The sequence below is a fragment of the Festucalex cinctus genome, chromosome 15 (genome assembly GCF_051991245.1).
Source record: "Festucalex cinctus isolate MCC-2025b chromosome 15, RoL_Fcin_1.0, whole genome shotgun sequence".
Lineage (NCBI taxonomy): Eukaryota > Metazoa > Chordata > Actinopteri > Syngnathiformes > Syngnathidae > Festucalex > Festucalex cinctus.
The window spans coordinates 9,448,456-9,476,212 of NC_135425.1; the positions used below are offsets into that span (position 1 = coordinate 9,448,456).

General features: G+C 37.6%; 2 protein-coding genes across 2 annotated transcripts; one reads left to right on the top strand and one right to left on the bottom strand.

Annotated features, from left to right (window-relative positions):
* The first annotated feature begins 359 nt into the window (after positions 1-359).
* On the top strand, positions 360-6,422 carry dnajc25 (DnaJ (Hsp40) homolog, subfamily C, member 25). Its single transcript, XM_077497822.1, has 5 exons — positions 360-762; positions 2,633-2,785; positions 2,883-3,253; positions 3,346-3,445; positions 5,207-6,422. Exons 1-5 carry the CDS (start codon positions 430-432, stop codon positions 5,327-5,329), a joined length of 1,080 nt encoding a protein of 359 aa, XP_077353948.1. The 5' UTR covers positions 360-429; the 3' UTR covers positions 5,330-6,422.
* A 2,323-nt stretch (positions 6,423-8,745) lies between these two features.
* On the bottom strand, positions 8,746-27,395 carry LOC144002595 (spindlin-Z-like). The gene is made up of 8 exons (XM_077497975.1): positions 27,254-27,395; positions 19,115-19,199; positions 15,243-15,348; positions 14,991-15,039; positions 14,771-14,906; positions 13,427-13,544; positions 13,096-13,329; positions 8,746-11,635 (listed from the first exon to the last, which is right to left on the bottom strand). Exons 3-8 carry the CDS (start codon positions 15,280-15,282, stop codon positions 11,436-11,438), a joined length of 777 nt encoding a protein of 258 aa, XP_077354101.1. The 5' UTR covers positions 15,283-15,348; positions 19,115-19,199; positions 27,254-27,395; the 3' UTR covers positions 8,746-11,435.
* Positions 27,396-27,757: the final 362 nt, after the last annotated feature.

Consider the following 27,757-nt stretch of genomic DNA (forward strand, 5'->3'; position numbering starts at 1 on the left):
GGTTTATACTCAATCAGTATTTCTTGGATATATTCAGGACCCAAACCATTTAGTGATTTATAGACGAGTAGCAGTAACACTCCAATTTGAATCCTATTTTGCGTCATGTTCCTTTAAAAATAAATAAATAAATAAATAAATAAATAAATAAATAAATGACATTAAAGAAAAGATTTGAAGAATCTAGTTGAGAACCACTGCCGTATAGAAGCCCAAAAGTGTTACATACTGCCATACTGTACAAAGTGAGCATGCGCGCCCCCAGCGCTACCAGCGCGCTGGCAACTGTGCCCAGTGCCACCAATGTGTTTGTCCTAGTGTGGATGCCGTAACTAACCATCAAAAGATGGCCGAACTTTTGCGCATGCGCACCGTAAAGCGCGCAGGCACCGCAGATGGTGCCTTGACAGCCACCGGTAGTCGTTGGAGATGGCTACCCCATTGGACCTCTGCCGTGAAAGTAGTGGTGGGTCCGTAGTGCGGTGCTGGTGGTGGCTCTCCGCGCTATTGTTGACCACGTTCTCACTGCCGGCGGCCTGGGCGCTTGTGGAGGGTCTGTACTGCGGCACGGAGGTCTGCTATGACGTGCTCGGGGTCACACGGGAGGCCTCCAAAAATGAGATCGCTCGTGCTTACCGGCAACTGGCTCGTCGCTATCACCCGGACCGGTTCAGACCTGGAGATCCAGGGTCGGAGGGAGAGACTCTGGAATCAATCCAGCAGAAGTTCCTTCTGGTTGCTACAGCATACGAGACTTTAAAGGTAGGTTTAATTCCTCCGTTTCTTTGCATCACGTTGGTCGCCTCACTTCACCTCGGCCGATGTTTTCAGAGATATTTCAATTGATTTCAGAGTTTGTGTTGTTGTTATTGTTTGTTTGTTTTGATTCGCCATTGTTTTGTCATAATCTATGTTTGATCTCGTTGGTGTACAAGTGAAACGTTGACTGAAACTTTAGTGACTACAAGATAAGCTCTGATTTGTTTGCATATTTGTGGCAGCAGGAAGATAGTCGCGTTATTTGGAGAAAAAAAAGAAAAAGATGTATGATGTCAAAAAAGGTAATCTATAAGTAAACAGTCAGTTGATCGTGGGTGGGTGTTTGTTTCGTAACACGATAGCTGCAAAACAGGATTCAGTTCGATGCCTGTCCGGTAGGAAAGTGCCACATGGGCAGACTAGCATACAGTAGCTACAGGTGTCAGAGACCTGAACATACTACTACTACTACTACTATTACTACTCACACTATTTGAGATCATTTCCCTTTTTAAGTGTAGCACTATGTGAACTGTCTTCCTCCCTAATTTGTTTTTATTTCGTAGATACGTCACCATAAATTCCTCTAAATTGGCCAACAGAAACACTTATATCATCATCTTTTATTTATTATTACCTGTTGTTAAATACATATGAAAAAAGTTGTAAATGTGACTGTCTACACTACATTAGCAGTTTAAAATTTACTGATACATAGCCAGTTGTCTGTTATATTATCAAAGTAATTGTTGTAATTATGATAAATACCAAATTTGCCCCTTTTTTGTTATTTGTGCTGCGCTACTTTACAGTCGCACAGCCATCCTGCTTCCTGTTTACAGTCTTGTGACCAATGAGAAAAGAGATCATTGTCATGTAATTTGTTGTGACAGTTTGGCATCTTGTGCGCATGAAATTTGATTGTAGTTAGTCATTGCAACTTATAATGAGTGCATGGGATTTTTTTTGTTTTTTTGTTTATATAATTACTGCAATCTTTAGGTGCATAATATATATTGGTAATTTTTTGTTAAAATTTCTTTAAGCAATATTATGACAACAGTAATATTCTGCCAATAACTGAGAACTGGTCACTAATCACGATGTGAAATTTTCACACTGTTTAATAATCTCTGGTAGACACCAGCCACATTATTTCTACCTGCACCGCATGTAATTAGACACAATATTAGGGCTGCAAATAAACATTATTTTAATAATTAATTACACTGACAATATATATTATTTTGAATGAATTGGATGAATACATTTTTTTAATTTCCACCTGTTTATTCAAAGACAGATCATTATGTCTACTAATAGTGTATGAGTACAGAAAATTCAAACATATTAATTGATAAGGATTGAGATAGTGATTTGGTCTGTAACATGTCAGTACATTGGCAAAAAAAAAAAAAAAAGGTTGATTCTTGCCTTCTAAAGTAAAAGTAGACGTTTGCAAATGTCTTATTTTGGTTATAGAAAAGATGAGAATATTTACTGTCAAGAGTAGGGATGCTTCTTAATGCTCCGCCCCACCCCAAGACTGATACCAATACGAGTATTGAACTCTTGAATAGTCACTGATACCGATCCCTAATACTGATACCGCTAGTATTTTTATACATAAAATTACCTCCCCAAAAAACAATGACAGAAAGACCTCTATATCACAAGATAGCATTTTCCTTAAAAAAAAAAAATGCTAGATTCCTTTTTAAAAAATCCTTAATAGGGGGCTGTCAATACTATATGGCTGGTATCGGTATTCGCCCATCCTTATATATTTTTTTCCTCTGGTGGGAAGGTTGACACTTGTTTTGGTTGAGCTGTTACAATCTGTTGCACTAAAGCAAACCTAAAATGTGTTCAGGATGAGGACACTCGGCGGGATTATGACTACATGCTGGACCATCCCGAGGAGTACTACCAGCACTACTACACCTACTATCGCCGCCAGCTCACCCCCAAAGTGGACGTCAGGATTGTGATCCTCGTCACCATATGTGCCATTTCTATTTTCCAGGTACTGTGTAGCGATGAATTTCCAAGTTATTAGATCGCCCTCTGCTGCCGGCAACGTGCAATAATTGTAATATTTGGTCCTGCTCTCCCGTCTCCAGTATTACAGTTGGCACAGCAACTACAACGAGGCTATAAACTGCCTGGCCAATGTCCCCAAATACCGGATCCAGGCCACTCTGATCGCCAAGGAGCAGGGCCTCCTGAACCGCACCAAGGAGAAGGGCAAGAACCGGCGCTCCAAAGAGGAGATCCGGGAGCAGGAGGAGGAGGTGATCCGTGACATCATCAAAACCAAGATCGACATCAAAGGTGGCTACCAGAAGCCCAACCTGTCAGACATCCTGCTGTGCCAGATAGTGTTGTTCCCATGCTACCTGGTCAACTACGTGGTCTGGTATGTGTCCTGGGTTTACCACTTCACCATCTGCAGGGAGGAGTACGGTGACCAGGAGAAGCTTTACATAATCAGGTCAGCGCCAATAGTGTTTGGTTATGTAGATGAACAAGACAACCAACTTCTCTGTTATTACCCCCGTGTCTATTTTTTTTTGTGAACCTCAGGAGGTACATGAAGATCTCGCAGTCTCAATTTGACAGTCTGGACGATGTCACCCGGCAGTCCTTCCTGGAAAAACGTCTTTGGATCAGAGAAAATTACGAGGTTTGTGACGTGAAAATCCTTGACATATCAGACAAATCACCTTCAACTTAGTTCATGACAAGTCAATGTCCTTTATGAATTTTTGCTGAACAGTTGGACCTCTGCATACTCGCGGTTCAGAATACAGTAACATGAATAATGGTTCACATACGGTATGTTAGTAAGTAAGCTAGTGGACTTTCATTACATGAAATTATAGAGTTCGGTTGATGTTTTGGTCAATTCAATATACATTGATGAATTTCCTGCTGCTCCGTGTATGTTAAGAAGAGCAGTTGTTTGAACGTTTATATCTACACAACATCTATGCTCATTTCCGCTAGCCCAACTACAGCGTTTCATGTTATGTTAGCATTAAGGCAGCTGACTTTTATTAGATGAAATGACATGGTTTGGAAGAGCAATTTGGTGTTTAAATATAAAATGATGAATTCTTTGTGTGTGCATACATAGTTTTTATAGTAAACTTCAAGTGGGAGTGACAACTAAACGGCTTGAAGCAATTCTTTGCCTCTTACTTGGACAACTGTGTTAGCGAGCGCGAGAAGGGCATCAAGGAATGTTAAAAAGTGTGTTCTAATAAGTTTTGATAAATCAAAAATGTGTTTACAGTGTGTGGGAGGGTTTAAACTGGTATTTAAAAATCGATATCTTGCTAAAATAATGGTTTATGTCAGTTTTTGATTGTTTATGTCAGGATGCTGGCCACTTGTGCTAAAATTGCCAACATCCTCAGTTGACCAGATCATAAAAAAAAAAAAAAAAGGTCAACATTGTTCAATCATGAATATACTTTTAGTATGTGGATGGCTGAATGATTCAGTTTTTATTTTTTTCTTGAAAAAAAAAATGACATGGCCAGTGTCCTCTGAGCTCTGTATTTTATCCTATTATGGCTGGGTCAGAATCGCAGTGATGACCAATTGAAGCTTTTGTGACACAGTGAACCAGTTGAACAATGGGCTCTTTGCACAAATCCACTACTTCCTGAACTCAACACCACTCCTTCATTTCCTGTCCTTCATGAGTGGACAATCTGATTAATCCAGGTGTGCCTGATCTCAGTAACTACAACAACATTTGCCAGACACACCTGGAATAATCAGTTTGTCCACTCATGAAAGACAGGAAATGGTATGGTATTCAGTTCAGGAAGTAGTCGAGCTGTGCAAAGAGCCCATTGCTTTGAAAATGGGTTCAGTTCTTGGAGCTTCAGTGATAGTGCCCTCTCCTGGCGAAAAGCAAGACTGCACTGGCTTTGGTTTGAAAGTGCCTTCGATGCGCACTCAATACACTAAATACTGATGAATGCGTGACTGTGCAATTTTGGCCATTATGTGGGGTGGGGAACACTCGAATGGAGCATATTCCCCTCCCCAGACACTTTCTGAATTGAGTTGCTTTTTTTCCCCATTTTTTTTTTTATCTTAACTTCCCCACATTAGTAAAAAATTGACTTCAGTACAAGGAGCATATGATGCTGTAGTGTAGTGCATGAAAATGTTTGACATTTGAAATGCATGATAAAAAAAAAAGAAAGAAAAAAAGTGCCAGGACGGGGTATCGAAACTCAAGCCTTTTTTTTTTTTTTTTTTTTTTTTAATCGTGATTTGAAGCAGTGCTTCGATGGAAATCTACGCCATCACTTCAAAGAACGTTTTGAAGCTTCAGTGTCAAACTGCCATCACTACAGAAACACAATCCCTGCAATAAACCTCCTGTGGACTGTGAGTGTAAACATTCCTCTTGTGCCTCCTCCAGCTTTACAGAGCAGAACAGGAAGAGGAGATGAAGGTGAAAATGGCCACCGACCCGAAGATGAAGAGGTACAGACGATGGCGGAAGAACGAAGGACCGGGTCGGCTGACCTTCATCGACGACTGATGTGCACAAATTGTGACGTGCACACGTGCCTCAGTGCCAACACACGTGGATCACATGCAAGTGACGTGTGGACATACGTACAAACTGTTGTGAGAAATATTTTCATAGGAATGAGGCCTCATGCAAGAAGGTCAACAAAGTGGAATAAACTTCAAGCTACAGAGGGAATGTTTACATTTTCTTTCAATATAAGTAATTTAACTTGAGTGTTTAAGGCTTCTATTTGGAAGTGTGGCACTGCCCAATGTTGATAATGTGCACTTTGACTGGCAAGTACGTACGCTGTGGCATGAGGAAAAACATGCCAAAAATGCACTGCAAACATAATTAAAAAATATCTGAACAAACAATGAATGTATTGGTGTGATGTTATGTTTTTAGCATTTAGCCTACAAATACATTTGAATGTATTTGCAAATACGTTCAAACGCACTCGCTCACAAATAATTTCAGATGTATTTGCCAGTCAAAAATGTGTAGTCCGCATTGGCAGTTTACACGCTTCCGTAGTTCTATGCTGTACGTACCCCATTTTTATTTTTATTTTTTGTCATCCAAGTCAAAAGCAGACATAATCTGAAATAAATGTTACATAGGAAGTTGAAGTGTGACACAGCTGCCAGTGAACCCCTTCCTTCTTACCCACAGTCTTTCATTCTTGAGTGCACGCAAAACAGCTGAACTGTTGATTGTTTGCTTTTAAAATGAGCAATATTGCAAGTTCGTCTTTGCATGAGCATTGGATCCGTTTATTTTGCACAAGCCCAACACCAAAACAAACAGTTAATTAAGTGGTGGTAACAGCTTAGGCATCTGCAGATATTGTTTACATGATAAGCCAAAGTCATCTCTACAAATTTCTATAAATAGTGACTGGCCGTTCTCATCCAACTGTTTTTGCTGTCTGCTCCGAAGAACTTTGTCTTTTTAACTATGAATGATAACAAGGAAGCAGGTCACACTGTAATCAACATTTCAATGAATTCTGAGTAGCCTATTTGTATAAGATACCACCAATTTATTCTGATTTTTAAAATGAAATTTTTTATGATGTATTTTGCATTTTTCAAATAAAGTTTTGATGTGATTTTAATTCTCATCCATATTTCTTAAACATGGTTGGGGGAGTGTGTCTGAGCACTTTTGCTCCACAGTTCTGAAGTTTAGGGTTTGAAACCCATCTGACCTTTCTGTGTGGCGGAATCACCGTGCTTGCATGCATTTTCTCCAGGTACTATGACAGCCTCCCACATTCCAAAACATGAATGTGCAGTTCACTGTAAATAGTCTATATGTAATAGTCTTTCTTTTGTATCGACTTATCTTTCTGTCAGACTGGGATTTTTGACAAGTTGGTTACTTATTGTAACACCTCAGCTTCAACCCCAGTCCTTCCTCCTTATAGTTAAAAAAATGCCAGGGGATATTGAACTACTTTCAAGTACTAGACCATTACAGCAGTATGTTACGTGTCCAGTTTTGACTGAAGACTATCAGAAAACCTTTTAAGACACGTGAACTGTTATAAATACGGGGAAGAGGAGGCACAACATGTTAACGTTTTTACAATGGCAGCCATTCCAACAAATTTGGTCAATAATGCGTATTGATCTTTGAGCAAGACTGATACCTTTTTAATTTTTTCATTCAGTTAACTTTAGTTCTTAGAGCAGGGGTCCATTTCACAGAGAAGTTTCAACAAACTCTGAGACTAACCCTTATATAGTCTGTGAGTTGACCTACCCTGAGGTAGGAAAATGCGTTTTCAGTTCCAGAATGGCTGATTTTAGTTTGATCAACGAGTAGCAAGTAGCACCTTAAGGGGTCGCTGTAGTTCTTTAACCAAATTAGGGTTAATGAGAGCAGGTGCGTGTGTGTGGTAAAAACGCCAGATTGAGTGGAGCACTAGAGTAATGGGCTCGCACGTATGAAGTGAAACAAACTGTTGGCGAGTGATTGTTAGACTGTTTTGAGTGTGATGTTGATTACGTGTTAGTTTTAATATATGAGGCTTTGGTGCTAAGGATTTCACCGACACAAGAATTGTCGTCCGGGTGCTTGTAAGCAGAACTGTGTGTGTGTGGGGTTTACGACGCACAGGTGTAACTTTTATTTTATTTTATTTAACATGTTTTTAAATTTGTATGTGATTGTAAATACTGTAATTGTTTTTTGTTTTTTTTTAAACAGTTATTCTACACTGCACCTGCTGTTTTTTTTTTTTTTTTTTTTTTTTTTTGTAGCTCTATTATAAGTGTCCTTTTTAGATTGATTAAAGGTTGCTTTTTATTTTACTATTTTATTGTCAGGTCACTTCCCTCTTGAATAAATGTTACTTGTTAAATAAATATGACTATCTAATCTGACTCCAAACTCATTATATGAATCACAGCACTACAACAAACGCAGAGAAACTTCACCTGGAGTTAAGTGCGTAAACCTCTTCCAGAAAAAGACCACATCAATGGAGCCCCCAAAAAGAGAGAGGCGGCGTGGGGGAATGTTGCTGAGAAGCGAGCTTAAGATGAAGTATAAAAACATTGTTCAAACAGGTAAGAGAGAGAGAAGAAGGAAAAAAAGAAAAAAAGCACAACATAAATATATGCTGGTAATGTTGCAAATGTAAGGACGGATTAAATTTTGTATGTAGATGATGGAATGTGACGTGAAATGATATTCAAAAAGATTAATGGAAATGCCAGATCTATGTGTGGCCCGATGACCATCTCACGATGAATATATTTAATTGCTTGCACAGTAATGCTGCGCTCTAAAAACAGAATTGTTGAAACTCTTTAAGATTACAAATGTAATTGTTGACCAACTTAATACAATTGTTTCAATTGCTAACACATAATAGAATTAAATTAATCCAAAGTCAGTTTAATTAAAATTAATATATTCACTTGAAGTTAACTTAATCCAAAACTAATACAGCAGCCGTGCCTGCTGAGTGCCTCAGCTGTTTTTGTGCATTCTCATGACAATTATGTTTGAAAATCGTCTGTGTTGTGTGACTGAGGAGTCGAAGATGGAGGCTGGGCTGCATCAAGGATCAGCTCAAAGCCCCATTTTTTTCTTTGTCCTGCTAACGAATGGTTGGATAGCGCTGGCTGACAGATGAAGTCAGACTGGAATCCCCATGGACCATGTTTGCAGAGGACATTATGATCTGCAGTGAAAGGCAGTAAGTGGGGGGGGATATTCAGACACAGTAAATGTTTGCTGGGGAAGCAACACCATCACTGCTGTGATTATTTCTCCCTGTTTTCAGCCAATTCAGGGTACAACACAACATTATGATTGGTAAAGGAAAAAAAAACCGAGAATATAAAGTTAAGAGCACTACTCCAGGGAACGTGAGACAAGGAGAACAATTCCACAGTATATTATACTCGAAAAAACAAACCACAGCCTTTCATGAACAATAAAAATTAACATGTTTAATCATAAAAAAAAAATATATACAAGGCAGGATGATAGAAAAAGCCATGTCATACCAACATCAACAACAATAATCAGTAACTGCAAAATGAAAGAACCGACCGTTATGGACACAACTTTGCGGACAAATTGTGTTGTCACCAACTTGAACAGCTTTTGAGATGATCATACTTCTCTGTATTGGAAAACACTTATATTCTCACATATGTCTGGGAGAGTCTCTTTTGTTGTGCAATTATGAATAATAGCTGTCATCTAATCTGCTTTGACAACTATCTACGTCACAGGAAGTACACAAACTGAAAAGTTTGACATTTGCATCTAATCTGTACATGCATTCAACCAAAACATCCCAAATGGCTTCAAACATTGTTTTCTTTGCCTCCCATTTTATTCTCCAGTATACATTTGGGATCAGTAAGACAAAAGATATCCCACAACCATACTGCACATACAGTAGAATGTTAGGTTGCCTTGTTTAGTAATTAGAGATGCAAACGACTATTCAGACTTTTTGAGACTTTCAACATTATTGTGGTAGAAATGATGGACTGAAGTACAAAAACTGGCGTCCGGTTTTATGGGATAACTTCAGTTGTGAGTAAACGCAACAAAATGAAATGTAAAACATTCCCTGGAAGATCGTATCACAAACATACATATAAGCAACTGTGCATCCATGGTGTGGAGCTGACCAACACATCATCACACCAACATCACTAAAAGTCACATTTTCCATGTTGCAAATAAAAACAGACTCAAGTTTAAAAGCAGACATGGACATGAGGTGGAATCCAGTTTAAAAAAAAAAAAAAAAAAGTCACATTGATTGAAACTCAACTGTATTTCTGTCACTTTTCTTCTCGCTCAACTCAACTTCTAACAAGAAGTGTCCCTGCAGAGAATATTGGTTGTCTCATGTTAAGGTGCAACAAAATTGTTTTCCTTGAATTTCACCACCAAGAATGCATAACTGGAGGAAGCACAGATATAATAATCATAGTGTCATAAGTGTGTGTAAGTCACAAACTATATACTACAGAAATACAACTTCTTGCTTTTGTTTCTGTTGTTAAACTCCATTGAAGTTTCAGCAAGTACACAAAAGCATTATGCTAAGGCTTAAGTGAAATCATAAACACTGTCTGCAACACTTGGAAATAATCTACATCAAGAAGCAGTTTGGCAATATAAAATCAGGAAAAAATTCCCTTTTTTTTTTTTTTTTTTTTAAATCACAGTTTTCATCTGCAGACATCTTGAGGGTTCCATTACTTGAATAAACCTTCAGTTGTGAAATTTTAGTCTGATGTAATGCAATGTCTTGCTTTGTTCCGTACAAAACCCTGCTTTTGTTGCTGCGGAGTTTTTCCAGTTCAAATAATTTCCAGTCCCCTTGTGTGTGAAACTATTGAAACTGTCCACGGCGCCACTTAAAGTGGAAGTCAACCCAAAAATTTTCTTTACAATATGTTCTAATTAGTATTGCTCTTGCGGGATATGAATTGAGCAGCAAACTCCATCCGTTTTAACTATGTTAGGCGACAGCCATTTTGCCATTCAGGGCTCAGGTGACGAACAATCACAGCACAGCTTTAGAAAACCACCTGTTTTCTAAAGGTAATGACGGCTCACCTAGCCGTCATTACCTGAGCAACTGTGATGTCATTTTCAGCAGGTGACAAAATGGCCACCCCTTTTGCTGCATAACTCATATCCCACAAACACAATATTATTCAGATTATAATGTTTAGACTAGTGGGGTTGCATAGAACATTATAGTAAAGAATATTTTTGGGTTGACTTGGGTTGCCAGAAAAATGCAATACGATACGTACTGTATATCCAAATTACTTTTTTGATCGAATGTAAATTGTTTGAAAATCAAATGACATCCTGAAATTATTTAATGATGGGTACAGATAAAGATTCTATACGAAAAAAACAACAAAAATAACAATGGTGAACAGTGATTGTTCCACCATTAGGTGGCACAATTGTATATGTACAAATGCTTCCTCGTTCAATGAAGATGTTTCAAAAGGGTGAAAATGAGAACATGGAAGTGCGAAGGACGTTGAAAATAAAGACTGGATTTAAATTGTAACCTTTTGGACTTTGATAACGCATGCTATCAATTGTCAATGTTTTGGTGTATGTAGCACACCATTTGTGTTCTTTTCATAGCCTTGAAATTAGAAAATGGATGCTGATATAGTCATAAAGAAAAGGATGGATGGATCTCTGTCAAGATTATAAAATCATACAAGCTTCATGTGCTCGTATCAGAGTGTATAGTCTGTTTTCTAATGCCTTTTATACCAACAAGCGCTCTTGTAGCTTGGTTGTTGACAATTACTTACTATGTTGCTACATTGCTAGCTAACCATATTGTTATCAATTGCGTTCTATGACTGTTTCTCAATCAAATAGTTTTTTGAATTGAATGACACATTGATATAATTGACGACTTGTTCTGCTGTCTTTTCATCTAGTTCCCAAACAAGTATACAATGACTTTGTGCCTTTAAACGATCCCCCCACAAGGCTTTAGTCGCTAAAGGTATGGTATGTACAGCATCAAGGCGTGTTTCAGATGTGTCAACGCGTGTCCCGTTTCATTTCTATCCAGGGAGAAGGGCGTCAGGATGTCTGCAAAGTCTTATGAAGTTTTCACCAGGTCGTAGACATAAATGAGGTGGTCGTCGTCGAACTTGATGAAGTATACGGAAGGCTTGGCCTCCACCTGGTGAATGACCATGCCTGTTCGTTTGCCTCCGTCCTCTTTGGCATACTCCACCTGTTTACCCACCAGACTGTCGACCACCTCACCTGGCTCCCTCTCAGCTGGGACACTGTCATCTATTAAAATTAAATAAACAATTATTTTTCATTAACAGTACCTTTAAAGACTAATTTATGCTACTTGCTGTTGACTGAAGATGACATCACCTGTGCTGAGGAAGTAGGTTAACTCTCTTCCTGCCAAGAACAGTAATTAACGTTAACAGAAATCCCAACGAGTTCTGCCAATGTTAATTGTCGTCAACTATGTTTTTTTTTTTTTTTTTTTTTTTTTTCCCAATAGGCACGGCAATATCTTGTGTAGCTCTGGTTTCATTAATTGAGTTGAGAACTTTTTTTTTTTTTTTTTTTTTTTTTTAAATCACCCACTAACTATGGCCAGCAGATGTATTGTATCTCTTTTCAATTGGGTCCCGTGGGTCAAATTACATAAAAACATGGCAGATCTTAGGAAATACGTTTGCCACATTAAATCTAATTCACAGAGCGTCACTAAATAAAAAATATTAGTGTCACTGTTGTGCAGAAAATGTATCATTTAACAAAGAAACATTTTTTTCTCATTTTTTCCCATTATAGCTTGCTATCACTCAAATTACCTATTTTCAAATGGTGACTACTAAAGAACGGAATAAGGTGGAATCATACTGGGTTTTTTGGGGGATTTTTTAATGAGAGAATAAAATCCAATCCTTCATATGGACATTTTGTTTGCCTTGAAAGGCGAGTGAATATGTCTGGCACTCTATAGGTTGTCGTTTTGGACGTTTGGCAGTAATAGAGTTAATGACCTATCGTGGCTAAGTTTGCTGACCAAACCCAGAAAACAGGTGAGTCATGATTGGTCGTTACCCGTTTCCTCAGCACAGGTGATGTCATCTTCAGTCGACAGCAAGTGGCAAAATTAGGATGTTCATGAAAAATAATGCAGTTATCACATTAGCAAGTCACTGTGCATGTAGTTGCTCTCACATGCATGACACAGGGCCGATTCGTTAAAAATTGACTAATTGGATTCATTTTAGTTTTGCATTAAAAGTGTATTACAAAATAATTTTTCCCTGATTATTGTTTATTAACCAGTGATTGGTGTTTATTTTGTACTTCACAAAGGGGGATTGATGTACGATATTGCCAGTTCGGTCATTGTTTTCCAAAGTAAAAACAGATGTTTGCAAATGTCTTATTTTGATTAAACAAAGATGATCCATATTCTTTCAGGAAGGACTGCAGAAATCAGTTTACTATTACTGTTGATATGCTGAAATCACAGAATTTGGACAATTTAAATAAAGAAAATAGCTCCAAATGATTATTTGATTATTAAAATAGTTGTGACAGCTCTAGGCACAACAGAAATGATTAAAAGAGAATTGTGTTTCTTGTCTCAACACTGTAAACATATTTTTGACTTGCTATGACATTACGCAATTGACTGAGCTCAAGCAACTGCTGGCATTCTTTCCGCCCGCAGTGAACATTAACCAAATTATCCCCCCCAACTACATTGAACTCACTCGAGTCAGGCATGATGCGCAGGTCTCCTTCTTTAAAGTCATCCAGCAGTTGGTACATGTACAGTACAGGGTCTTTCTCATAGGTGATATAAAACCAGGTGGTCATGATGGGAGCCCGGGCCAGAACCATTCCCCGCCATTCCTCCTTCGGACCTTCTTCCGTCTCAAACATATGTTCCACCGCTTTGCCGATCATCGTGTCAGCTAGATTGACGTCTGTCAGGCGGGATTTGGCTGCATGAATTGACACAAATAAGACATGACATGGTTTACATGGTAACAGTTTTAGATGTAGCAATAAACTGCATGCATGATCTCAGCTCACACTTACCCAGTCGGTCAGGGAGCACTTCCAGTCCTTGAACTCTCTCATCCTTGTGGAGCTCCAAACCATACACGCAGTCAAAGCCATCATATTTGATCAAATAAAGAGACGGATTCACCGGCACCTGGTTGGTTGAAAAAGATGGAACACACGTCAATGATAGCTCAAGGCAGGATAACAACGCAGGATTTAAAAGGAATAATTTCTTCTTAATGTGCACACAAAAAATAGCCAGAGTAATTCAAGGACTAGTGATGCATACGGTAAATAAAACTGACTGTTTGAAATGTTCACTATTTACTAGCTTCATATACCACATACTCTAGAATTATTTGAATAGTAGGGACTAGAGATGTAATGATATCCAAACATCACGATATGATATTATCACGATATTATGGGGAGGTTGGCGATATTAAAAAAAAAAAAAAAAAAGAGCTCATCCTAAAAAAAAACCATACAATATTGTGCTTTTGTACATTACAGCAATGCATATAAACAACCTACAATCTTTAATAACACTTAATATTAAGGCACTTACTTGCTAATGCAAGCACATATTGAGTTCCTCTTCATATTGACTCAGTTCACAAGCATATTATGTTCCCCTTCATCTGACCAATAGCATGGATTTTAAACATAGACGGGCCAAAACATGCCTTGTGAAAATTAAACTGCACTAAAGAACTAGCAACCAGAGGGTGCTAGAACTGCACAAATGGAAATCAACCTTACTTTTTAAACAGATGTTCTACTTTTAATATTGTGACATGACAATGACGATATATTGTAGCAGTTTTAATATCGCGATATCATGATATTGCATATATATTGGATATTGATATTGAATAGTGTGGCCTGAATATAGCTGAAAATACAAGCTAAAATGCTTGCTTCATGTTCATATCAGACACAAATGTCATAAAATAAAGTTCGAAACTCATGTTCCTAATGACTAGTAATGATGCTAATGCTGTTTAATAGAATAGTTGGAAACTTGTGCAACTACTGATGTGTACTGACACTAGGCATCAATATTAAATTCTGAGGCCATAATCACCGAGAGCAAAAATATTGTCGTATCATGGTACTAAAATTACAGCTCGAAATTGACCTTTTTTTTTTTACTCCATTCATTCATTTTAATAAAAACTTTTTAAACGAAATATAAAATATGTAGTACAGAAGAAATCTGTACCATGGTGTTAAAATAAAGAGATATTTAATATTTCTTATTATGTCACGGTGTCTGTCCCATTACTGGTAAGATACTTTTTAGAACAGATCCACAGATCCATGGGCTACTTATGTTGTCCTTGGGGCTAACTGGTGCCATTTTTTTTTTCTTACCTGGTCAAGCACTGTCCCTTTCCATACTACATGCCCACTTCCGTCTTTCCAGATGTGCTGGATCCTGCAGCCGACAATGTTGCGTCGTGGCTGTGATAGAACTTTGGTGGCTGTTCCCAGATTGCTCTTATGCTTCCTTCATCGAGATAGGAAGCAAAACTCACTGTCAATATCAGTCATTTAAATACTCGCAAGTAGGAATACAAGTCTGGTGACTCACTTATTGGGATTTTTTTTCTTCATCATATTTGCAGAAACACCTGCATGCCCTGAGGGGAAGCAACATCACAGCAGAGTCAACATGCACAAAAAAATAAAATAAATGGATTACAAGGAAGTTGTTTGGTTGTGGTTGGTGGTTGTTTGATGTGCCATTCAAAACAATCATATTTCCTCAATAATTGTTCGCATCATAAATGATTGAATAGTATAGATACAGTGGCACATAAGGAAAAGTGGACTAAGATAGGACCTTTATCAGCAGTGTCTCTGTGATCCGGAGTGCTCTTCATTCATCTGGAGGCAGGGAGGCAGCCAGGCTGCCCAGCTATGCAGTTACAACACTAAACTCTTCAAGGCTGGAAAAAAAAAGAAAAGCAGAAGACATACATGCTGATAGTTCTATTTATCATAATACGAGCCTCGAAGATCAAATCTGGAATGTTGGTGACCTCAACAGAACAAATTACAGCAAAACACACATGACTGCCTACCAACCAGTGGCCTTCCTACTAAGCTTGTTCCACATATCCGCGGCCTCTAAAGAATGAGCTGGTTCCAAACATTATTTTTTTTATGTTACAACTATTTTAAATGTCAATCTTTCTTACTTGCGGTGGGCAATATAGCCTCAAAATGATACTGTATCATAATAATTTGTAAGAAACATCAAAGAAACAGTCATTTAAAAATTCTGCAGTCATTTCAGCTTTCAGGTAGCATGATTTATTATAGCTAACGGCTAATTAGCTTATAGCTAATAGTAAAAGAAATCCACATATTAATCCTCTTTTATTGGAGTTTCTTTGTCTCACACTCAGAGTTACTCTGAAGAACCGATTCATCCTTGTTGACTGTTCACTGCAGTTATAACAGAGTTGGCAATTATTGAGACTACACTTGACTTGATCCTTTTGGGATGGCTCCCTCTGGGAAATTTACATATCCAGCAGCAATAAGAACAGAGAATAAAATAAAAAAATAGTTCAATCGATCAATCAATAAACAAGGTTATTACACCAGAGATTGAATTAATAATAATAAAATAAAATAAAAAATAAAAATTCAACCAATCAATAAATAAGGTTATTACTAGGGCTGGGAATCTTTGACTGTCTCACGATTCGATTCGACTACGATTTTTGGGTCTACGATTCGATTCAGAATCTATTTCCGATTCTCGATTCAAACTATTTTCGATTCAAACTTATTTGATTGACAAATGATTTCTGCTTCAATTTACAGATATGCACAACATTGTCATGATCTACTCCAGTCTGATTTACAATTACAGGACAAAATGACAAATAGAGACATTAAAGTTTCTTTTTTTTGTTTAAACATTTATTAATTTTGTATTGTAAGTGTCTTTTTCCACAAAAACATCGTGTGGGCTCAACTGCCTTTTCCCCTTCTTCTTTATTTCAAATTTAAATAAAATCGATTTTTGGATATTATTATCGATTCGATTCATAAATACGAATCTCGATTCTTTTATGAATCGATTTTTTGACACACCCCTAGTTATTACACCGGAGATTGAATTAAATCAATTAAAGTACAGTAAAGTGCCATATTTGTGAAGTGAAGTGCACGCTGCAAAGAACAGTTGAATAAGAATAAGATTAAGAATAAGGTTTTTATTTAAAAAAACAAAACAAAACAAAAAAAAGTTATTTTTTTTATAAAATTTTTTAGATGTAACATTGTTTTTACATAAATTGGTCTTTTTGGATTTCTCTGAACATAAATGAACTACTTGGTTATACTTTATTTGAAAAAAAAAAAAAAAAAAAAGTCTTCTAGATTAGACTTCACTTACCATCCATAAATACATTAAACAAAGGCAGTCTTTTTCTTGACCTGACATATTTAACTGTTATTACTCTATTAAAATTTATAATGCATATTGTTTAGAAATGTAACTACAAAATCCTGGGACCTCCTGCATTAATCCCAGCTCTGCTTCACACAACTTCTTGGAACTTTGTAAGCTTCAGTGTACCGACCGTAATGTGACTTTCTTCAATCAACTTTATATTCGTTTTTAGCTGTCGCAAAACTCAACATATGGACTGGATTTCCAGCTTGGAAACGCAAACATCTCTCCTTCCCTCCTTTGGTATGCTGAAAACGTGACTTGGCACGTGAGTGACATCACTCCCCCCAGACGATTGGCCGCAGATGACCTAATCCATAATGCTTCACATTTTATGTATCTTTTCCCTTTATTTCTCTTATGTTCAAAAAGGTTGTTTGATGTGTGCCTTTTTTTTTTTTTTTTTTTTTTTTAAGAGCTCAGAATTGTTCATTCGGTAGTCTTACCGATTCAACGTCTTATCATCATTGCTCTTTTTTTTTTTGTGTGTGTGTGTATGTGTGCGTGCGTTTGCGTGCGTTTGCGTGTGTGCGTTTGCGTGCGTGCGCGTGCGTGTGCGTGCAAATACGTATAAATTTATACTCATTAATTCACCTAAAACCTTATAAATATCCCATTACCCTTCGCCTTAACCAGGTACTTCAGAATCTTGCCAGAGTCGTGAGGTTCAAATGGTCAGGAGACCAGAGAAAAGGTCAGAAAAAATAAAGAGAAAAGAAAGATAAATCAAAGTGAAATCCAGCACCGACCAAACACTTCCTGCCTTCCCCATGGTTACAAAATCAAAGTCTTACGCCAACCCCGGAAGCCTCTAAATTCCAGCAAATTAGCGAGATCTCAAGAGACCAGAGGAAAAACTAAAGAGAGGAAGGAGGGAAGGATCAATGAGGTAGAGTGAGATCCATAGAAACCAGTACATCCAGTCCATCAAAGTGAAATCCAGCACCAACCAAACACCTCCTGCGTGGTTACAAAACCAGAGTCTTATGCCAACCCCAGAAACCTCAAACTTCCAATAAATTGAGGAGATCTCAAGTGACCAGAGGAAAAACTAAAGAGAGGAAGTAGGGAAGGATAGATAAAGCAAAGTGAGATCCACAGACACCAGCACCCACTGATTCAAGGGGCTGTGGGAGGGAGAGGCAACTTCTGTTTGAGTTTCAGTAGATGCTGGTGCGATGGATCTGGCATGCATAAGGACCACCACCAAAGAAAGAAGCCGTCAACCGCGGTCCAGCAAAGCGAGCACCGCCCCCCACCCCGAAATCCCCAGGCCGCGGCAGCACCAAGGCCACCCCCACGCCACCCGAGCGGACACCGGTCGGCAAGCCGACCCAGACGCCCGGAACACCCCCGCCCCACACCCCCGAGCCAAAGGCCGCAGAACGAGGCCCGGCGGGCCCCCACAGCGCCCCACCGGTCCCCAGCCCCCATCCCCCCACGACCCCCCCGCACCCTACCCAAACCCGCCACCCACCACGACCCAGGCCCCGCCACCCCCGGCCCCCAAACCCCCCGAACACACCCCAACCCCCAACACCCAACCCCCCACCCACCCATACCTCCACCAACCACCCACCTACTTCCTCAAGGCAAAGTTTCCGCTTCCTCTCAACTTGTATTTAGCAAACCAGTATCTAATAATAATATATATACTGTATATATGTCACTATATGGCTGAATTCATGTCCACAGAAAGTGGAGGAGGAGAGTTACCCCCCCCCCCCAAAAAAAAAAAAAAATTGTTAATCAAGTCATTTGTTCTTTGCATTGTCAATTTTCCATGGAAAACATTAATACCTATACATCACTAAAAGTCATTCTTTCCCGTTTATCTGTGTTTCTACGACTCCTCTAATCATTTTTAACTATTTGTATTGTACGTTTGAGGGCAATTTCTAGCCCAATGTCCTCTTCAAGTTTCATTCCACCTACTTCACTCAAACTTGCACACAATCCAAAAACACAATCACACAATGTTGATTTTGCGTCAGGATTCGTTCAAGTTCGCACACCAGCATTAAAACTCTAGATGAACATTTAGCAAACGTTTGCGACTTGGAAAGAAACCCTGAACTTAAACCAACATTTGCTAGCGTCGCAAATGTTAGCTCCTCAGGATAACGGGCTTAACTGCCATAGTAAGTGGACCAATAGGCAGTGTGAAAAGGGATCCTGTTCCACCTTCAAGCTGCAGAGAGTAAAATGTTTGATTAAATGATTCTGAATGATTTGGCAGTGCTTACATTCCTCTGTCATCAGATGCGAAGTCGTGTTCTGGGTTTCCAGGATTCAGGCTGCTCTTCAGCTGCACATAAATCCCGACCAGACCTGTGACAGTAAAACAAAGTGCTAGCCCGTAAACCAGAAGTTGAGTACAACAGAAACGTAGCAGTAAAACAAAATGCCGAGAAAAAGTAGCAGAGCCAATAAATTGTGACAATATGACCTTTTCACCTACTTTTACCTTCATTTGCAACTTGAATGGCAAACAATTACAAACACCAGAAGTTATAGTTTTGTTTAAAGGGATACTTCACTTATTTAGCCATTTTTGGCAGCCAAACATGAATATTATGCCTATAATACATTTGATATTTTCATTATTTTTCATGTACAATTAGTACCTTTAAAAACACATTTTGCAACTTGCTGTCGACTGAAAATGACATCACAAGGGCTCCGATAACCAATCACAGCTCACGCGTTTTCTCGGTTTGGTCACATTCACAAGCTGAGCTGTGATTGGTTACCTGAGCCCTTGTGATGTCATTTTCAGTCGACAGCAAGTTGCAAAATGTGTTTTTAAAATGTGTTTTTTTTTTTTATTTATTTTACTAATTGTACGTGAAAAATAATTAAAGTATCAAATTAATTATAGACAATATTAACTTTGTATTGCTATAATGGGCTAAATAAGTGAAGTACCCCTTTAAATGGCTTCAAAACAAAATCAACAATCAATTCATCAGTTGATTAAATTCTCAACGATGACCATCCCCAATACTTTTTTCATGACCCGTAATACAACAAATATGACTATGTAAGTAAGAAGTCAACCAAAAATTATGTTGTACCCTGGTATTAACGTTAACAAGGATGAGTGGCAAAAGTGGTGAAAAGAATTGTTCTAGTTGAGCTTGCAACTGCTTAATAAAGTTTCCATGTCTGGAACATGAGACTTGAGCCAGAGAGGGTGTCCCTTGTATATTATTTATTATCTACAAGGCAGTGTATTACATAACACATCTAACACTTTAAAGGAGATAAAAGTGCAAAGAAACATGACAAAAGTGGTTGATTACAGTGAGCAGGAGACAGACATGGGCAGTGACAGCCAAATTAAGTGGAATAGAAACATGTATTCTTCTGTCCCCCGCATATTTAGAGGAATTGCGGAAATTCAAGGGGCAAATTAAATGTCACATGGAAAGCATTAGTTCGTTGAAATTGTTATTAGAATGTCCCAGTGCTTTTATGGCAAGCTGGGGGACTGAAACTTCATCACAAACAAGTACTATTAAATTGTATTAATTCCTCAAAGTTGTTCTCCTGCCAAGGGGGATGCAAATTGAGACAGGAAAACAAAAACAGGATATGACTTTGAACTAAGCGACATGGTGTCAATATGACCTTAAGAGTCAGACAACAGCAGTAGCTTCAGTGAAGCAGAAACTTGGCATTAGCATTAGCAGACATTTTAGACTGAGACATGCTTATCTCAGCTGGTTACCTGCAGAGGAACCAACCTTCGAGAAACACAAAAGACATTTTTGCAGTTTGGCTGCAGCTGATGGTGATTCCGCTGCTGTTGCCCCAGGCAACGCGCGATTAGTCATCTGTTGTCATGGGGCATAGTTGTTTTGGACAGAAACGGGTCATTCCCATCCTGTGCAGCACTGAAACCAGAAAGGGGGGGAAGGGGGCATTCTAACCTCAACAATCGCACATGTGGGTACCCACACACACACACTGAATCTTTGACTCTGTTCACCAACAAAGCATATGATTTATTTATTTTTAATTTAAGTGTGAAAATATTTACACTGAAATGCAAGTTCTATCACCACTTCTTATAATGCTGTGAATGCAGAACTCTGCCAAGGCTGAATGACTATTTGGTCAGACAAAAATAAATAATGTTTGTTACACTATTCCCTCAGTCCTAAGAGCTTATCACAGCTCCTTCTGGTTGGAAAAAAAAATACATCACAGGGGAAAAAAATAAAGCCTTGATGATGAATCAATCACACCAATACTGAATGGGGTTTCGGCCAATGCACCACACTCCAAAATGAACTGATCACAAGTTGCGCATACTTGCACAAAACAGGCTAAAAGACAAAAAGGAAGCATTGCGATTAACCATTGCTTTTGTTCTCTCTCTCTCTCTCTCTCTCTCTCTCTCTCTCTCTCTCTCTCTATATATATATATATATATATATATATATATATATATATATATATATATATATATATATTAGGGGTGTGAATTGCCTAGTACCTGACGATTCGATTCGTATCACGATTCACAGGTCACGATTCGATTCGATACCGATTAATCCCGATACGAATGGTCACGATTCGATACCGATTAATCCCGATACGAATTTATGAGTCGATTGTTGCGATTTTTTTCCATTCAAATTTAGAAAATACTATCAGTAAATTTGTACATGTACACTGTAAGATTTGTATGAATATATTTATCTAAAACTTGAGGCTTATAACCGTGAGCCACTGTACACAAACAGTTTGCAATCTGTTTCACATTTGAACAGCATTAAAATAAAAATATTAAGGCTTAATGTGCCGTTCATATAACATTCTTCCATGCTCAAGGTGTGAATCCTAAAAAAAAAAAAAAAAAAATCGATTCTGCCGATTATTGAATCGATTCGAGAATCGCGCGATGTAGTATCGCGATATATCGCCGAATCGATTTTTTTTTAACACCCCTAATATATATATATATATATATATATATATATATATATATATATATATATATATATATATATATATATATATATATACATATAGTAGGGGTGGGAACCTCTGGGTACCTCACGATATGATACAATATGCAATACAAAGCTCACAATAATGATAATCTCACAATATGACGATACCGCGATTATCGATATATTGGTCAGGTAATAAATCCACGATAATTCAACGTTGAAACTACTCAACGTAAACTGATGGGTTTTTTTCAATGAGAAAATTGTTTCTTTTTATACCATCACTGAAACACAATATTAAAACTGGTGACTTCCTCACAGTAAATACTTTAGTGTATTTTTTTTAAACAAATACAAATGTTTTCTTGACAAAGACTTTCTGTGAACAAATTTGTGTTTTTCTTTTAAACACTATTGTCATGCAACATATTAGACAGTCACATAGTCAGTTGTTTCATTTTATAAACTGACACAATTTTATGTGTAACACTGCAAAAGTAAACTAATAAATAAATAAAATTACTTCAATATTAAATCCAATTAAATCAATGTTAATATTCCTCAGAAATTGTGTGCTTCAAAAAGTCAAAACATAAAACATGTTTTAAAACTTTAAATTTGAAATAATACACATTTTTCCAAAGAAACCTTTGCAAAACTGAGTCAGTTGCTGGACAGATAAACATCTTACACAAGTAAAAGTCAGTGGATGAGTCTTCTTCGTCTGAAGACTTCCGTACATTTCCCCGCCACTTTTATGAGGCGCTCCCCCTAGTGGCCCACCAAGTAATTGCTCAATAAGGAATGAACAATGGAGCCATTAGAGTGGCTGTATATTAACTTCAAATATCGATACTTGGCGTAGGCGTATCGATAATTTATTGGGAGATATCATGATTTATCACATGATATCGTCATACTCCTAATGTATGTATATATATATATATATATATATATATATACACACACTAGAGGTGTGCAAAATGTCCGATTCTTAGATTATTCACGATTCGGCCGTGGAACAATCGAGAACAATTCACAAACGTCCAAATTCCGATTATATAAATATGCCAAGGGAAGCGAAACGAGCGAAAAGTACGCGGAACTGAAACGCAGTAGCGCGCGCGGTCTTCGGGACGCTTTTTGGGACGGACCGAGAGTACACATCCACAACTCACGCCTCGAGATTCAAAACAACAACAAGCATGGCTGAGCTGACCAACCCACCTCTTCGTGGGATCAGACCTGCTCCGAAAGGCAAACAACTTGAGGCGGAAGTATCAGCTAGCTGGCTGCAGTGCGTCGGTTAGCGTTCTACAGGGCGCCGCGCAGTGATGCGAACGAACGAACAGAAAAGTAGTGGCTGGCGGTAATGGCGTCTCACTTTATTCAGAAAAGAGTATTGTGGTGGAAATGTATCACGCTTTTGAAAACAAAAAGTTTTTAGAAGAAAAACGCTTTATTTCCGAGACCCCAGCCAGCTTGCTGGACTATTTCTTTTTTCTTTTCTTCTCGTCCAACGTCGAACCAGAACGCGTGTCACCGAACGCTGTCAGAAAGAAGTCAGTGCTGATCGCACACACGGGAGGTGAGGATCAAATCGAGATTCATGTTAAAAAAGCCGAACGATCCCATTAATGTTTACACGTTCATGTTTACACAAGTTAAAAAGCAGAAAAGCACTTGAGGTTTTTTTTTTTTTTTGTACCTCTGAGAAACTTTAATGTTTACATGTTCATCTTTACACAACTTAAAAAGCAGGAAAGCACTTTTTTTTTTTTTAGGCATTTGTATTGAAGTAGTAGTTCACATTGTCTTTCATTTATACCTCAATGCACTTTTGAGTGGATAAAAATAATATATTTTTGCTCAGTGCTATGTTTTATTCTGTTGAAGACTGAATATACTTAAAAGCTGTTGTTACAGAATGAGGACTTGAGTATTTTATTTACTGTTTTGAACTGTTAACTTGATACTGAAATAGTAGTTTATGTAGGCCTGAGAGGACTTTTGTACTATTTTTGTAACTAATGTACGAAACATTAAAAGCACAAAAATACATTGTTTTTTTTCTGCTGCCTGGGGGGGAAATCAATAATCGTTTTATAATCGAATCGTAGCCTCTGAATCGTAATCGCAATCGAATCGTGAGGTGCCCCAAGATTCCCACCTCTAATACACACACACACACAAATATACATATATATATATATATATATATATATATATATATATATATATATATATATATATATATATATATATATATATATATATATATATATATATACTAGGGGTGTTAAAAAAAAATCGATTCGGCGATATATCGCGATACTACATCGCGCGATTCTCGAATCGATTCAATAAAAAAAATCGATTTTTTTTTTTTTTTTTTTTTTTTTTTAAGAGCTCAGAATTGTTCATTCGGTAGTCTTACCGATTCAACGTCTTATCATCATTGCCTTTTGTGTGTGTGTGTGTGTGTGTGTGTGTGAATCGATTTTTAAACTTCCATTTTTAATGGAAAAATATTCAACAAAACGTCTGACTTCGGGTTAGGATTCACACCTTGAGCATGGAAGAATGTTATATGAACGGAACATTAAGCCTTAATATTTTATTTTAATGCTGTTCAAACATGAAACAGATTACAACCTCTATAAGACTGAAATTTCAGATAAATAAATAATACATTTTCATATAAATCTTACACTCTACAAGCTTACTGATTAGTATTTTCTAAATTTGAATGAAAAAAAATCGCAACAATCGACTTATAAATTCGTATCGGGAATTAATCGGTATCGAATCGAATCGTGACCTGTGAATCGTGATACGAATCGAATCGTCAGGTACTAGGCAATTCACACCCCTAATATATACTGTACAAAGCATCCAGAAATTCCATGTCCAACAATGTGTGTAAGACGCCACAAGGTGACAGTATCACTCTATAACCATATAACCACCATATATATATATATACACATATACATACACATACACACACACATATACACACACACACACACACACACACACATATATATATATATATATATTAGCGATAGACCGATATGGCTTTTTCAAGGTCGATACTGATACCGATTATTAGTAGTCAAGGAGAACGATAACCGATATTTCAAGCCGATATTTATTTGCTGTAGAAGAGAAAATATTAGTGTAAAAATTAAAAAGTACTTTTTCTTTTAATTTTAAACAATATTGACAGCTTTGTTTAAAAAATATATTTAAAAAAAAATGCAGGGAGTTTCAACATTTTTTTTTAAATTTTTTTTTACTTTTTGTAGGGAATTCCCAGTGTCAGCATCATTATTTATAAAGTGGAAATTGAAATAGATCCATGAATGAAAAGTTCCTGTATTTCACTGTGCAAAAAATGAATGTAAACGTAGCAAATTTGGGGTTTTCAACAGGATTCATAAAAAGTTTCAAAAGGTTTTGCAGAAGGTGAAAAATTATCATAATGTGTTCAAAATACCCGCTTTATTGGCCGTCAGATTGGTCAAAAGGCCGATACCGATATTTGTGAAGCTGCCAAATATCGGCACCGATAATCGGCCCGGCAGATAATCGGTCTATCCCTAATATATATATATATATATATATATATATATATATATATATATATATATATATATATATATATATATATATATATATATATATATATATATATATATATATATATATATATATATATATATACATACTGTACAAAGCATCCAGAAATTCCATGTCCAACAATGTGTATAAGACGCCACAAGGTGACAGTATCACTCTATAACCATATAACCACCATCATTTTCCCTCTCTTTTACATAGTTGACAGGGGTTAAGTAGTTCTTGTTTTTAATATACAGAGCTTAGCTTCTCTTACAATGTTACTTTAATCATTTTCTGTGTAGGTAATAGATATTTTATAATGATGACAGTTACAGCCTTACTACAACAAAATCATTCACTGTCGTTCCTGCGGGGGAAATAGTTTGCAATTACAATTAAGATGTAAACGTTAACCAGCATCACAAAACAATGTGTTTGACTTTAAAGAATCCACTACAATTCACGAGTTATGTTATCTGCAAATTAAGTCAAATCAAGTTTATTTCTATAGCCCTTGATCACTAAAGGGTCTCAAAGGGTCCACAGTTCACAGTGCTCGACAACACACTAACAAAAATACTCCAAATCCTGAATCCAAATCTATTTCGGTGAACAGTTTGGACGTCTGACATAACATGATAGTAAAACAGGTATGGTTGCATGACAAACACCTTATAATAAGACTTTATTAAGCATTGATGCTGAAGCTATGTCATTATGGCCGCTCAGGATTCTCTGACTGTGACATCCAAAGTCCAACTGATGGGTAGCAGTACTAATACAGGTTATTTCAATGCACTTTTTCTTGCCTTAAATTAAAATACAGTAATTCTGCATAGTGTACTATCAATGGCTGCTTGCACTTCTTTGTTATGACCTTGCTGAAGACTATGACAATGACCCGGAACATAACAATGAATGATTATAAAAAGAACAGCTCAGCAAAAACAAAGACTAATCCTGAAATAAATCAATGAAGATGATGAGTATGTATGTTGTGTATATATATGACAAAATACTGAGTAGATACTATTATGCTGTCTTTTTTTTGTTTTTACTGGTGTGCTTGTTTGGCACCAGCTGGAATTGGTGCACCTGCAGGATCCCATTTCAAGTTGATCTTTCATTCAAATTAGTTTGAACGATTGTTATGAGCAAACGTAGTGAACAAGATTGGAGGTTGGCTTTTTTTTTCTTTCTTTTTTTTTTTTTAAATCTAAAACAAAATACAATAGCACGTTTTGCTCAGACAATAACATAACGCCCATGCAGCAAACATCTTTTTCTGTTTCATGGCCAAGTTGCGTTTTTCTTTCTTTTTTACCCCCTGGGTGTAATTTACCAATGCAAAGCAATGAGGCTGAAAAAAATAATAAATATACAAACATCATCATCCCCAGTGACTGACAAACGAGCAAGCAGGTTCTGCAGGGCCAGCGTCAGCCATGTTGCTCGCTTGGTTTACTCTCGATTGTTTAGACACACATACACAAGCCGGATAAAAGAAGGTGAAGGTTGTGGCAGGACAGAGGGAATGTCCAAATGAGGAAAGACATAAATACTGCATGAAGAAAGGAAGCAGCAGACGGGGTTCTGTCTCGGGCTGTCTGCTGCTGCTGCTGTTGCTGCTGCTGCTGCTGCTGCCCACGGCCCCTCCCCCGCCAGCCGCCACACCAACCCACTGCGCGAGGACGCCTCTTGCCAAAACGAACGCACTGTGTTTTTGTTTTTGGCGGTTTACGCGCAGCATGACACGCCAGCTGAGCACCAGGTGCGTGTTCGCTTCTGTCTTACCGTTCTTATTTTTCACCAGTTGGTCCGAAATAGGACTGCAGTAAGTTGTCTCGCCTTCGGCTAACCGTCCACAGAACCCGTTTCGAATTCACGAAAGCGCAGCGACTGCACAGCCATCTCACCATGGAAAGTTAAGGCAACCCCCACACGATTGGGGTAGTTCCGTCAAACCTTTCAAAATAACATAATGCGTACAACACGATAGAAGAGGAAATTTGTCTAATGAGAAGTTTATAAAATTGACATTTATTTAAAGGAATACGGCATTCATGTTAATTTTTTGTTCGTTTGCATTTCACCGAAATATATTTTACGACATTTAGATTCAATCTGTCAAATAAGTTACAGATAAATACCACCAGCGGTGGGAAGTAACCAAACAAGCATAAATACTGAAGTAGATTTTTCACGTATCTGTCCTTTACTTTAGTTTTTCTGACGACTTTTTAAAAGCAGATATTTGTTCTTATTAGTCCTCAAATGGTATTGTTGCTTTTTTTTTTT